The sequence below is a fragment of the Bombina bombina genome, chromosome 7 (genome assembly GCF_027579735.1).
Source record: "Bombina bombina isolate aBomBom1 chromosome 7, aBomBom1.pri, whole genome shotgun sequence".
NCBI lineage: Eukaryota > Metazoa > Chordata > Amphibia > Anura > Bombinatoridae > Bombina > Bombina bombina.
The window spans coordinates 590,464,568-590,479,603 of NC_069505.1; the positions used below are offsets into that span (position 1 = coordinate 590,464,568).

Here is a 15,036-nt window from a genome sequence, read left to right on the forward strand (position 1 = left end):
CCATTTTAGCGCGTAGAGCGTTATGGCTTAAGTCCTGGTCTGCTGATGTGTCATCAAAAGCTAAGCTTTTAGCCATCCCTTTCAAGGGTAAGACCCTATTTGGGCCTGAACTGAAAGAGATCATTTCAGACATCACTGGAGGGAAAGGCCATGCCCTTCCTCAGGATAAGACGAATAAGATGAGGACCAAACATAATAATTTTTGTTCCTTTCGAAACTTCAAAGGTAGTCCCTCTACCTCTTCCACTGCCGCAAAGCAAGAGGGGAATTTTGATCAATCCAAGTCAGTCTTGAGACCTAACCAGACTTGGAACAAGGGTAAACAGGCCAAGAAGCCTGCTGCTGCCACCAAGACAGCATGATGGGGTAGCCCCCGATCCAGGACCGGATCTAGTAGAGGGCAGACTTTCTCTCTTCGCTCAGGCTTGGGCAAGAGATGTTCAGGACTCCTGGGCTTTAGAAATAGTAACCCAGGGTTATCTTCTAGATTTCAAAGATTCTCCCCCAAGGGGGAGATTCCATCTTTCTCAATTGTCTGCAAACCAGACAAAAAGAGAGGCATTCTTACGCTGTGTAGAAGACCTATATACCATGGAGTGATCTGCCCAGTTCCGAAAACAGAACAGGGGCAAGGTTTCCACTCCAATCTGTTTGTAGTTCCCAAAAAAGAGGGAACCTTCAGACCAATTTTGGATCTCAAGATCCTAAACAAATTTCTCAGAGTCCCATCTTTCAAGATGGAGACCATTCGGACTATTTTGCCAATGATCCAGGAGGGTCAATATATGACCACCGTGGACTTAAAGGATGCGTATCTGCACATTCCTATCCACAAAGATCATCACCAGTTCCTCAGGTTCACCTTTATGGAGAAGCATTACCAGTTTGTGGCTCTTCCCTTCGGGTTGGCCACAGCTCCCAGAATTTTCACGAAGGTGCTAGGGTCCCTTCTGGCGGTTCTAAGGCCACGGGGCATAGTTGTGGCGCCTTATCTGGACGATATCTTAATCCAGGCATCAACTTTCCAACTAGCCAAGTCTCACACGGACATCGTGTTGGTTTTCTAAGATCTCACGGGTGGAAGGTGAACGTAAAAAAGAGTTCACTTCTCCCTCTCACAAAAGTTCCTTTCCTGGGAACTCTGATAGATTCAGTGGGCATGAAAATATTTCTGACGGAGGTCAGGAAATCAAAAATTTTATCCATCTGCCGAGCTCTTCATTCCATTCCCCGCCCGTCAGTTGCTCAGTGTATGGAGGTAATCGACTTAATGGTAGCGGCAATGGACATAGTTCCGTTTGCTCGCTTGCAACCACTGCAACTTTGCATGCTCAAACAGTGGAATGGGGATTATTCAGATTTATCTCCTCAGATAAATCTGGACCAAGAGACCAGAGACTCTCTTCTTTGGTGGTTGTCACAGGATCATCTGTCCAAGGGAATGTGTTTCCGCAGGCCAGCGTGGGTCATAGTGATGACGGACGCCAGCCTCTTGGGCTGGGGTGTAGTCTGGAATTCCCTGAAAGCACAGGGATTGTGGACTCAGGAGGAGGCTCTCATCCCGTTAAATATTCTAGAACTGAGAGCGATATTCAACGCGCTTCAGGCGTGGCCTCAGTTGGCGTCGGCCAGATTCATAAGATTCCAGTCGGACAATATCACGACTGTAGCATATATCAATCATCAGGGGGGAACAAAGAGTTCTCTAGCGATGATAGAGGTTACCAAAATAATTCGATGGGCAGAGACTCACTCTTGCCATGTATCAGCAATCTATATCCCAGGGGTGGAGAACTGGGAAGCGGATTTTCTAAGTCAGCAGACTTTTCATCCGGGGGAGTGGGAACTCCATCCAGAGGTGTTTGCACAATTGATTCAGCAATGGGGCACACCAGAATTGGATCTGATGGCGTCTCGTCAGAATGCCAAACTTCCTCGTTACGGGTCCAGGTCAAGGGACCCTCAGGCAGTACTAATAGTTGCTCTAGCAGTACCCTGGTCGTTCAACCTGGCTTATGTGTTTCCACCATTTCCTCTCCTTCCTCGTTTAATTGCCAGAATCAAACAGGAGAGAGCTTCGGTGATTTTGATAGCACCTGCGTGGCCATGCAGGACTTGGTATGCAGACCTGGTGGACATGTCATCTCTCCCACCATGGACTCTGCCACTGAGACAGGACCTTCTGATTCAAGGTCCGTTCCAGCATCCAAATCTAGTTTCTCTGCGACTGACTGCTTGGAGATTGAACGTTTGATCTTATCCAAGCGGGGGTTCTCTGAGTCGGTCATAGATACCTTGATTCAGGCTCGAAAGCCTGTCACCAGGAAAATTTATCATAAGATATGGCGTAAATATCTTTATTGGTGCGAATCCAAAGGTTACTCATGGAGTAAGATCAGGATTCCTAGGATTTTGTCCTTTCTCCAAGAAGGATTGGAGAAGGGGCTATCAGCTAGTTCCTTAAAATGACAGATATCTGCTTTATCAATTCTTCTGCACAACCGTCTGGCAGATGTTCCAGACGTTCAGTCGTTCTGTCAGGCTTTAGTTAGAATCAAGCCTGTGTTTAAACCTGTTGCTCCGCCATGGAGTTTGAATTTAGTTCTTAAGGTTCTTCAAGGGGTTCCGTTTGAACCTATGCATTCCATAGATATTAAGCTTCTATCTTGGAAAGTTCTGTTTTTAGTTGCTATCTCTTCGGCTCGAAGAGTTTCTGAACTATCTGCATTGCAATGCGACTCGCCTTATCTTGTTTTCCATGCTGATAAGGTGGTTTTGCGTACCAAACCTGGATTCCTTCCTAAGGTTGTTTCTAATAAGAATATTAATCAGGAAAGTGTTGTTCCTTCTCTGTGTCCTAATCCTTCCTCTAAGAAGGAGCGTCTATTGCACAACTTGGACGTGGTTCGTGCTTTAAAGTTTTACTTGCAAGCGACCAAAGATTTCAGTCAAACATCTTCTTTGTTTGTTGTCTATTCTGGAAAACGTAGAGGTCAAAAAGCTACGGCTACCTCTCTTTCTTTTTGGCTGAAAAGCATCATTCACAGGGAACATCACCAATTCCTGTGGTTTGCCTTTCTGGACAGACACTTCCAGTTTGTTGCCCTTCCCTTTGGCTTTGCTACGGCTCGCTGAATCTTTACAAAGATTATAGGGGCTCTTTTGGCGGGGGTCAGATCTCAGGGAATAGCAGTGGCACCATACCTGGATGACATTTTGGTTCAGGCGCCATCTTTTCAGTTAGCAAGATCTCATACAGAGATGTTGTTGTCTTTTCTATGTTCCCACAGGTGGAAATTGAATCTGGAGAAGAGTTCCCTGGTGCAAGACACCAGAGTGTTAGTGAAAAACAATTAAGAGTGAGTGCACCTATTGGATTGAGACAGCTCAACCCTAATATACAGTTGTTCCTTCAAACAACTGTGAGGGATCGATGGGGTAAAAAACAGGTGAGGGGAGCTGTATTTCAATACATATATATGTGTGTAATCGTGACCTATGGATGAGCTTCTTGTGTTAATTTTTTATTTTTCTGCAATATATATTGCACTATGAAATGGGTGAACAAATAGGTGAAAAATAATGGAGGTATGACTACAAGAGGTTAAAAAATAGAATATTTAATTGTTGCAATAAAAAACACAATATTTGACTGGATTATAAGTTCTGACTTGATTAAGTTAGTGGTAAAGAGCTCTATTACCTTTAGGAAAATAGTATAGTTAAAATTTCTTAAAGTTAAAATGACATTACATTCATACTATAGTATTCAAAGCATTTGATAAGAACAAAAATAAAGGTAAAAATAATTATCGTGGAAGGTGGAAATAAATGTTCATCTGATGATTTGCATGTATCTTATGATGTGACTTTAAGTGGAAAAGTACTTACAGTTTGCATGAAAAATTTCCAAGGTGTCTGATTGGTTGGAACAGACAAGCCTTTATGTGAATAAGATAATATATTCCGCTGTGATTTTGACTAAAATTCTTTAAAACTTGTAGATCAAGATTGTAGATGAGGATAACAAATACTTGATGGTAAAGATGCTGAAACTGTTTACCTATACTGGGTTTGCAGGAGTTTCAGTTGTTGGTATAACGTGGTTATAGAAACTGTTTACCTATACTGGGTTTGCAGGAGTTTCAGTTGTTGGTATAACTTGGTTCCGTTTGCTGAAACTGTTTACCTATACTGGGTTTGCAGGAGTTTCAGTTGTTGGTATAACTTGGTTATAGAAACTGTTTACCTTGTATTGGTTTGCTGGAGTTTATAGTTGTCTAGTTGTGTGGGGTGTTCTCTGTATTGTTGTTTAGAACCGTTTGAACAATTCTTTTTGTAGGTGTCTGTTGTTGCTGAAACTATATACCCTCCCAGGGTTTGCTGGAGTTTCAGTTGCTGGTAGTTGATCTATAGTGAAACTGTTTACCTTAAAGTGGTTTGCAGGAGTTTCAGATCAACTGGTAGTTACAAAGAAATTTTCTTGACAGTTGCTGGATCTGTTTACCTTTTTCAAGGTTTGCTGGAGCTTCAGGTATGGTGAGTGTCCGCTTCAAATCCCCCAACTTTTTATATACTTCCCAAAATTCACAAAGACCTCAAAAGACCCCCAGGACGCCCTATTATATCTGGTATATGATCTCTCACTTCCAATCTCTCTCAGTACGTCGATTTCTTTCTACAAACATATGTCACACACTTACCCTCATACCTCAAAGATTCTACACAACTATTGAATATTCTAAAGACAATTTCTTGGAAAAATAATTATCTCCTGGTAACATGTGATGTTAATTCGCTCTATAGAAATATTGACCATAAAAAAGGTTTAGAAGCTACCAAATTTTTTCTGGATAGAGACCCAGACCTCAACATAGAACAAAACAAATTTATTTTAAACTATATACACTTCATACTTCACAATAATTCTTTTTTCTTTAATAAAGATATTTTCTTACAACAAAAAGGGACTGCAATGGGCACAAGGTTCGCCCCCAGCTATGCTAATTTATTTATGGGATACTTTGAAAACAAATACATTAATTCAAGTCCCTGGGGGGCGAACCTTGTGCAATATTACAGATATATAGACGACCTGTTCCTTATTTGGAAAGGGGAACCAGAATTACTCAAACTATTCATAGAAGATATAAATAGCAATTCATTAGGCCTTAGTTTCACACACGAATCAAGCACCAATAATATCCACTTCCTTGACATAGAAATACAAATAGTAAATAATGAAATCACCACTAAAACTTTTTTCAAAAAAACTGATGCCAATAATTACATTCACAATGACAGCTGTCATCTACCGAAATGGAAAACAAATATTCCAAAAAATCAATATATTAGAATCAGAAAAAATTGCTCAGATATAAATCATTATACAACACAATCAGAAATACTAACAAAAAGATTTCAAGAAAAGAAATATGATCCACAATTTCTAGAAAAAAACAAAATGGGAGTCCTTGAAATGAATAGAGATAAAAAAATTTAAAACCAAAAATAAAAAAGGATCATGTCAACAGAGAGGAAGATCCCCTCTTCATACCCTTCATACCACAATACAATTCCCAACATCAAGAGATCAGAAAAATCTTAAATAAACACTGGCACTACATAAAACATGACCATTTATTATTATAGGACACAAATTAAAAAACAGACCAGATATCATCTTTAAAAAAGCTAAAAATCTTAAAAATATTCTTTCTCCCAGCGAATTTAAAAATAAAGAAAGAAACACCCAAGGCACTAAACATCCTGAACAAAAAAGTGGAAGGCTTCTTCCCCTGCCCAACTTGCAAATCATGCAAACACAGTACAAAAATTAAATCTCTGCAATCAAACAACACTAAACAATATATTAACATTAAAGAAATTATCCGTTGCTCAGATAAAAATGTAATTTATTGCATACAATGCTTATGTGGCCATCAATACTTTGGCCAAACGAGTCGAATGCTAAGAGATCGCATTAGAGAACATCTACATCACATTGAGCATAAAGCCACTAACACAATTCTATACAAACACTTTACAGAATGCCATAATGGCAATACTAGACATATGAAATATTGGGGAGTTCAAAAAATCATTTTAAATCCAAGAGGGGGAAACATAGAAAATCTACTTCTGAGAAAAGAAGCAGAATATATCCACTCCTTTAAAACTCTACACCCCCACGGACTAAACATGGAATTTGATCTCAATTTTCTTATTTAACATAACCAGCCAATAGCGAAATACCAATCTGAACTATAAATTACAAATTATACATTTAAAAACATTTTTAAAATGCTTTTAGGTAAAATACACTGTACTATACAAATTGATCCTCACATATATAATAAGCAAAAACTCCTCTCTAAATAAGATCTTTCTATACTAGAACATAAGATCTTACTATACTAGAACTTAAAGATATAAACATAGAGGGAGACCAATATAAGTCTATAAAATCTAAATAGGACCGCTACCAAATTAAAGCAATGGTACATTTACTAAACTGTCCAACAAAAATAATGTATCAAAGAAAAGAATGTAACAATAAAAATATTGTATCAATGAAAATAGACACGCACAATCAATTTTAAAAACGATTTCTGTAAAAAAAACTTTTTAACTCCCAAAAACAAGAGGCAACAAATATCTAATTGTTCTGATATCCACTTTGCTTAAAATTTTGCACTTAAAATTTTTTTGCACTTATACATTCCAAAAATGTGTATTTTAATTATCAATATATTTTTTTATTTTTTTATTATTGTTATCCATTTTTTAGTTTCACAATCAATTTTTCAATTATTCTAAAGTTTAAGGTAAACTAAGGTCCTTTTTAAAAACCTTATATCAACAGTATGAATCTAATCTAGGTCTTAATTGATGAAAAACAATGTAGTTTCAAATTACTTTGCTGATAGGCTGATCCAGATTTCAAATTGCTCCAATGAAATCACGCCTACACCTTTAAAAACATAAGACCAGCACACCTTGGGCATCTTGATAAAGGCTGAGGCCGAAACGCGTAGATTTGCCCCTAGTGTGCACTCCAACAACTCAAGTCTGCATCTAAGACTACCCAGGACTGAATAAGAAAAACCCGCTACCGGTGACTGCTATACACCGAGCACCACAAGATTTGAAGCAGACACTCACCATACCTGAAGCTCCAGCAAACCTTGAAAAAGGTAAACAGCTCCTGCAACTGTCAAGAAAATTTCTTTGTAACTACCAGTTGATCTGAAACTCCTGCAAACCACTTTAAGGTAAACAGTTTCACTATAGATCAACTACCAGCAACTGAAACTCCAGCAAACCCTGGGAGGGAATATAGTTTCAGCAACAACAGACACCTACAAAAAGAATTGTTCAAACGGTTCTAAACAACAATACAGAGAACACCCCACGCAACTAGACAACTAGAAACTCCAGCAAACCAATACAAGGTAAACAGTTTCTATAACCACGTTATACCAACAACTGAAACTCCTGCAAACCAAGTTTAGGTAAACAGTTTCAGCAAACGGAACCAAGTTATACCAACAACTGAAACTCCTGCAAACCCAGTATAGGTAAACAGTTTCAGCATCTTTACCATCAAGTATGTGTTATCCTCATCTACAATCTTGATCTACAAGTTTTAAAGAATTTTAGTCAAAATCACAGCGGAATATATTATCTTATTCACATAAAGGCTTGTCTGTTCCAACCAATCAGACACCTTGGAAATTTTTCATGCAAACTGTAAGTAATTACTTTTCCACTTAAAGTCACATCATAAGATACATGCAAATCATCAGATGCACATTTATTTCCGCCTTCCACGATAATTATTTTTACCTTTATTTTTGTTCTTATCAAATGCTTTGAATACTATAGTATGAATGTAATGTCATTTTAACTTTAAGAAATTTTAACTATACTATTTTCCTCAAGGTAATAGAGCTCTTTACCACTAACTTAATCAAGTCAGAACTTATAATCCAGTCAAATATTGTGTTTTTTATTGCAACAATTAAATATTCTGTTTTTTAACCTCTTGTAGTCATACCTCCATTATTTTTCACCTATTTGTTCACCCATTTCATAGTGCAATATATATTGCAGAAAAATAAAAAATTAACACCAAAGACACCAGAGTGTGTTTCTTAGTAACGATTATAGATGCTATGTCCATGAAGATTTTTCTGACGGAGGTCAGAAAATCCAAGTTTCTTGCCTTCCACTTCAATCCTCTACCCGTCCATCTGTAACTCAGTGTAAGGAAGTAATTGGTCTGATGGTGGCTTCCATGGACATCATTCCTTTTGCTCGGTTTCATCTGAGACCCCTACAGTTATGTATGCTCAGACTGTGGAACAGAGACCACTCTGACCTATCGCAGAGGATAGCTCTGGATCCCCTAATAAGAGACTCTCTATCTTGGTGGATTTTGCAGGACCATCTGTCTCAGGGTATCCTTCCTGAGACCATCCAGGGGGATTGTGACCATGGACGCCAGCCTTTCAGGCTGTGGAGCAGTTTTTTTGTTTTTTTTTAAAGGCTCAGGGTCTTTAGACTCGAGAGGAGTCTTCTCTTCCCATAAACATCCTAGAGTTAAGAGCAATTTACAATGCCTTAACAGCCTGGACACAAATAGCTTTGTTCCGGTTTATCAGATTTCAATAAAAAAATATCACCGCGTGGCATACATCAACCACCAGGGAGGAGCTCGGAGTTCCTTTGCAATGAAGGAGGTGACTCACATTCTCCAGTGGGCAGAGTCTCACGATTTCCTCCTCTCTGCCATCCACATTCAAGGGGATTTTCTGAGCAGGCAGACCTGTCATCCCGGGGAGTGGGTTCTCAATCCTGAGATTTTCACAATGATAACCTTCAGGTGCGTGGTTCCAGAGTTGGATCTGAGGGTGTTTCGTCTAAATGTCAGGCTTCCAAAGTACGGTTCAAGATCAAGAGATCCTCAAGCTGCTCTGATAGACACTCTGGCGGTGCCTTGGAACTTCAGTCTGGTATACCTGTTCCCCCCGTTTGCTCTCCTTCCTTGAGTCATTGCTTGTATCAAGCAGGATCTGGTTTGTGGATATGGTGAAGATGTCATATCTTCCCCCTTGGAGGTTGCCTCTGAGGAAGGACCTTCTACTTCAGGGTCCCTTCCTCCACCCAAAATTTTAGATTCTCTGAAGCTGACTGCTTGGAGATTGAACGCCTAGTCTTGGCTAGGCGTGGCTTTTCCGAGAAGGTCATCGATACTATACTTCAGACTCGTAAGCCTGTTACTCGTAAGATTTACCATAAGGTATGGCGTAACTACCTGTTTTGGTGCGAATCGAAGGGTTTCTCTTGGAGTCGGGTGAGGGTTCCTGGCATTCTGTCCTTTCTTCAGGAAAGCCTGGAGAAAGGTTTGTCAGTCAGTACTCTAAAAGGTCAGATTTCTGGACTGTCTATTATTTTGCATAAACGTCCGGCAGATCTACCAGATGTTCAATCTTTTGTTCAGGCCTGTGTTTAAACCTATTGCTCCTCCCTGAAGCCTTAACCTTGTTCTTAAAGTTTTGCAGCAGGCTCCATTTGAGCCTATGCATTTGGTTGATACTAAGTTGTTATAGTGAAAAGTTTTGTTTCTACTTGCTATTTCGTCTGCTCGCAGAGTTTCTGAGCTTTCGGCTCTGCAGTGTGATTCCCCTTATTTTTTATGCGGATAAGACGGCCCTTCGTACTAAATTGCGATTTATTCCCAAAGTGGTATCGCATCGCAAAATCAATCAAGAAATTGTTCTTTCTTCCTTTTGTCCGAATCCTTCTTCTCAGAAGGAACGTTTGTTACACAAACTGGATGTTGTGCGTGCTATAAAATTTTATATACAAGCAACTAAGGATTTTCAGCAATCTACTGCCCTGTTCGTTGTTTTCGCTGGTAAACGTAAGGGTCAGAAGGCCACTTCTACTGCTCTTTCTCTCTGGTTGAGAAGTGTTATCCGATTAGCATATGAGACAGCTGGACAACAGCCTCCTGAGATAATTACGGCTCATTCCACTAGGGCTGTCTCTTCTTCCTGGGCTGTCAAAAATTAAGCATCTGTGGAGCAAATCTGCAAGAGGGTCACTTGGTCCTCATTGCATACTTTTTCCAAATTCTCCAAATTTGATGCCTTTGCCTCGGTTAAGACTTCCTTTGGGAGAAAAGTTCTTCAAGCAGTGGTGCCTTCTGTTTAGGTTCGCCTGTCTTGTTCTCCCTCCCTTCCATTCTGTGTCCTCTAGCTTGGGTATTGGTTCCCACTAGTAATTAGAATGGATTTGTGGACTCTCCATGCCATTGGAAAAAAAAATTGATGCTTACCTGATAAATGTCTTTCTTTCCTGACATGGAGTCCACGACCCGCCCTTAAATTTGTTTTAAGACGGCAGTTTTTTTATATAAACCTCAGGCACCATTATACCCTTGTGTCGTCATCTATTTCCATTTTTCTTCAGCCAAATGACTAGGAATTATGAGTAATGGGAGTGACACTTAACAGCTCTGATGGGGTGATCTTTTCCTCCTCCTGCTGGCCAGGAGTTGAATTCCCACTAGTAATTAGAATGGATTAATTGACTCTCCATGCCTGGAAAGAAAGAAATGTATCAGGTAAGCATACATTTTGTTTTTAAAACAGTTTTGTCACAAGATGAAACTGCAAGCCCTAGGGGCATAATATGCTTAGATCAGCCTGATACTAATTGTGAGGAAACTTCATATACACCCAAGGAACACGTCTGTTCAGACCACTCAGTAATGATAATCATTTCAAAATAGAAATATAGGGAACCCTTCATATTTAATTTTTTTGTATTCATAAATTACTATGTACCTTAAATACAAGTTTAACTGTCTACATTGAATACATTTTTTTTCTCATTATTTAAAGGGACATAAACTGAAAGGCAAGATTACAAGTTGCGCGTCTTTTCGCAAGCAATTTCTAATTGCCCTGATATTACAAGTCTTGAAAAATCGCCTTATACGCAACAATCACTTCCTATTTCCTGCCATATAGTGCTCTAGACACCTACCTTGGTATATATTCATCAAAGAATACCATAGGAATAAAACAAATTTGATAATAGAAGTAAATTGAAAACTTTTTTTAAAAATTGTATTCTCCGTCAGAATCACAGTTTGTTTTTCTTTTTAGCCTAACATGATTCTGATTTTTACAGTATACATTAAATGTACTTATTATTAGGCAGTTTCATGTACGTATGTAACTTACCGTTGAATACCGAAATGCAGATTATGCCTCTTAGAAAAATGCACAGCTCACTGTGTAGATAAACCTTTAAATTGTCTTGTGATAGCCTTCATAGCACTGATGGATCATTTCAGAACATCTCACTTGAGTGGAGAGTTTTTGATTATTGGCCCTAAATTGATAGTATCTGGCATCAATTTTGGGTCTATATTAACCAGTCCTGATCTAATAATCTCAATGTGATTTATTTAATGTAGCAGGTCTTTCTTTCCTTCCCAGTGTTCTGCAGATATTCAAAAGTGAGGCCCATCCATCTGTGTATAAGTTAGGTTCAGGGGTTAAAGAAGGGCTGAGTCTGTATGGTAAGCATATTCTATTTTTCATCATTATGTATTCTCCCTATGTCTTGCTTTTTCCCCTCATTTGTTTGCCCCTCGTAAGATATGTTATATTTAAAGGGATACTTAACCCACATGTTTTTCTTTCATGATTCAGATAGAACATGCAATTTTAAGCAACTTTCTCATTTACTCCTATAATAAATTTTTCTTTGTTTGCTTGGTATCTTTATTTGATAAGGCAGGAATGTAAGGTTGAGAGCCGGCCCGTTTTTGTTTAAGCACCTGGCTACTGCTTGCCGATTGGTGGCTAAATGTAGCCACCATATACAAAGCGCTACCCAGGTGCTGAACCAAAAATGGTCCAGCTCTCAACCTTACATTCCTGCTTTATCAAATAAAGATATCAAGCAAACAAAGAACAATTGATTATAGGAGTAAATGAGAAAGTTGCTTACAATTGCTGCTATATCTGATACATGAAAGAAAAAAATGTGGTTTAGTATCCCTTTAAGAACAGCAAAATGTAATTGTGATTATATAATTCAGAGATTGTCAGGTAGCCCGGCGGTTAAATGCTTCCCTTGGCACACGGTTTTGTGATTCTTTGGAAAAAGAAGAACTAAGGATGTGTGCTTAGGGGTAACCACAACTCAAAAGAGATCTCTGGAAGGAAGAGCAGCAGATAGAGGGTACCTTGAAACCTTACCTAAATCTGGCCCTGTGCCATTGAAATTTTTAGGAGATATTATTTATTTGTTGAATAGCCATACATTTATATATGGCCCTTAAGGTTTCTAAAATATTGATCTGCGGCACCCATGTGCTAGGAAGTTACTGATTTAAATAGTTACACTCAATGTGACTCATATTACAGTTGTTAAGATCTTCCTCCATATTTTACAACATATTACTTGAAATAAAGGTCTAAAATTATGCTGTTTTCTTCAGCATGAATGTTTTAAGCTAAATTGTGGTCCCCATTCCAGTCCGCAAAAACATATGTATGCCCAGATGAGTTTGGCTTTGTTTCTTTGCTAAGATATGGTGAGTCCAAAGCGTCCTCAATTACTGTTGGGAATATCACTCCTGGCCAGCAGGAGGAGGCAAAGAGCACCACAGCAAAGCTGTTAAGTATCCTTTCCCCTTCCCATAATCCCCAGTCATTCTATTTGCCTTCAGTGCAAGGACGAGGTGATAAAGGTGGCTCAGTATATTCCCTGGATCCGGTGTTGAAACGGATGGGTCTGGACGTGTCTCAGTTTAAAACGTAAAGGTCAGAAAACTACTGCTACTTCTCTTTCCCTCTGGTTGAGAGGTATTATTCGTTTGGCACATGAGACTGCTGGACAGCAGCCTCCTGAGAGAATCACAGCTCATTCTACCAGGGGTGTTTCTTCTTCTTGGGCTTTCAAGAATGAAGCTTCTGTTGAGCAGATTTGCAAGGCTGCTACTTGGTCCTCATTGCATACTTTTTCCAAATTTTATAAGTTCTTTTGGGACAAAGGTTCTTCAAGCAGTGGTGCCTTCTGTTTTGGTCTACCTGTCGTGGCCCTCCCTAGTCCTCCGTGTCCTTTAGCTTGGGTATAGGTTCCCAACAGTAATTGAGGATGCTGTGGACTCACCATATCTTAGGAAAGAAAACAAAATGTATGCTTACCTGCTAAATGGGTAAGGGGAGGGATACTTAACAGCTTTGCTGTGGTGCTTTATGCCACCTCCTGTTGACCAGGAGTGATATTCCCAACAGTAATTGAGGACGCCGTGGATTCACCATATCCGGAAAGAAAGAAATTTATCAGATAAGCATAAATTTTGTTTTTTAAAAGGGATATGAAACCCAATTTTTTGCTTTCATGACTTAGATAGAGAATGCAATTTTAAATGTAGCACCAATCAGCAATAGCTACCCAGGGTGCTGAACCAAAAATGGGCCAGCTCCTAAGCTTACTTTCCTGCTTTTTCAAATAAAGATACCAAGAGAACGAAGAAAAATAGATAATATGAGTAAATTAGAAAGTTTCTTAAAATGGCATGCTCTATCTGAATCATGAAAGAAAAAAATTGGGTTTCATATCCCTTTAAAGTTTTACCAATTCATATAAAAAACAACCAGAGTCAAAATTAAATTTTCATTATTCAGATAGAGCATGTCATTTTATACAAATTTCCAGTTTACTTCTATTATAAATGTTTTTGCTCTCTTGGTGTTTTTAGTTAATGAGTAAATCTAGGTAGGCTCATATAGGCTCAGGAGTGTTTATGTATGTTTAGCACTCTATTGCAACAGTGTTTTGCAACATTGTATGTAATAGTGTTATAAATTGTTGCAATCCCTGCTGCTATAGAGTACTAAAGACACATGCACACTCATTAGCTACTATGAGCCAACCTAGACTTGCTTTTTAGCAAAGGATACCAAGAGAACAAAGCAAATTAGATTGTAGAAGTTAATTGAAAAGTTTTTTAAAATTGCATGCTCTGGGGCTTATTTAAGAACGTGCGAGCGGACATGATCCGATATTGCGGATCATGTCCGCTGCACATCGATAAATGCCGACAGCATACATTTATCATTGCACCAGCAGTTCTTGTGAACTGCTGGTGCAATACCGCCCCTTGCAGATTTGCGGCCAATCGGCTGCTCGCAGGGGGTGTCAATCAACCCGATCATATTGGATCGGGTTGATTTCCGGTGATGTCTGTCCGCCGCCTCAGAGCAGGTGGACAGGTTATGGAGCAGCGGTCTTTAGACCACTGCTTCATAATTTGTGTTTCTGGCAAGCCTGAAGGCTCATCAGAAACACGGGGCATCAAGCTCCAGATGGAGCTTGATAAATAGGCCCCTTTATCTCAACCATAAAATATTATTTTGACTTTAGACTTGCAGGTTGTGTTTAAATCTATCCCAGAGATAGATTTGATGGATTCTCGTTTGAATAAACTTCCCAGGTAATTTGCGGGGTACAGGCACTTTCAGGTGGCGTTTGTGGATGCTCTAGTAGCTCATTGGTCATTTCAGCTTGCTTATCTCTTTCCTCCTCTGATTCTTCTTTCCAGAGTGATTTCTAAGATAAGCCTAGAGAAATTGTTAGTTATCCTGATTAACCCAGCTTGGCCTCGCAGGAGTTGGTATACAGATCTGGTTCAGATATCTAGTTGTCTTCCTTGGCCTCTTCCATTTCGACCAGACCTTCTGTCTCAAGGTCCGTTTTTTCATCTGGATCTCATATCTCTAAGCTTAATGGCTTGCTGATTGAACGGTTAGTTCTTAAGAATAGATGTTTATCAGATTATGTGATTTTTAATTCAGGCTAGTATTCCTGCAACTAGAAAGATTTATTATACGGTTTGGACATCTTTTATTGCTTGGTGTATAGATCATGGCTTTTCCGGCATTCTTTTAAAATTTCTAGAATTTTGCAGTTCTTACAGGATGGTTTGGATAAGGGACTATCTGC

At 39.1% G+C, this 15,036-nt stretch overlaps 1 protein-coding gene across 1 annotated transcript in view; it reads left to right on the plus strand.

The window, feature by feature from the left end:
* Positions 1-15,036, plus strand: part of MSH5 (mutS homolog 5) — an 819,710-nt gene that overhangs the window by 321,572 nt on the left and 483,102 nt on the right. Inside the window, exon 4 of the mRNA XM_053689613.1 lies at positions 11,495-11,599. Coding sequence (XP_053545588.1) covers positions 11,495-11,599 — 105 coding nt within the window. The remainder of the gene's footprint in view (positions 1-11,494; positions 11,600-15,036) is intronic.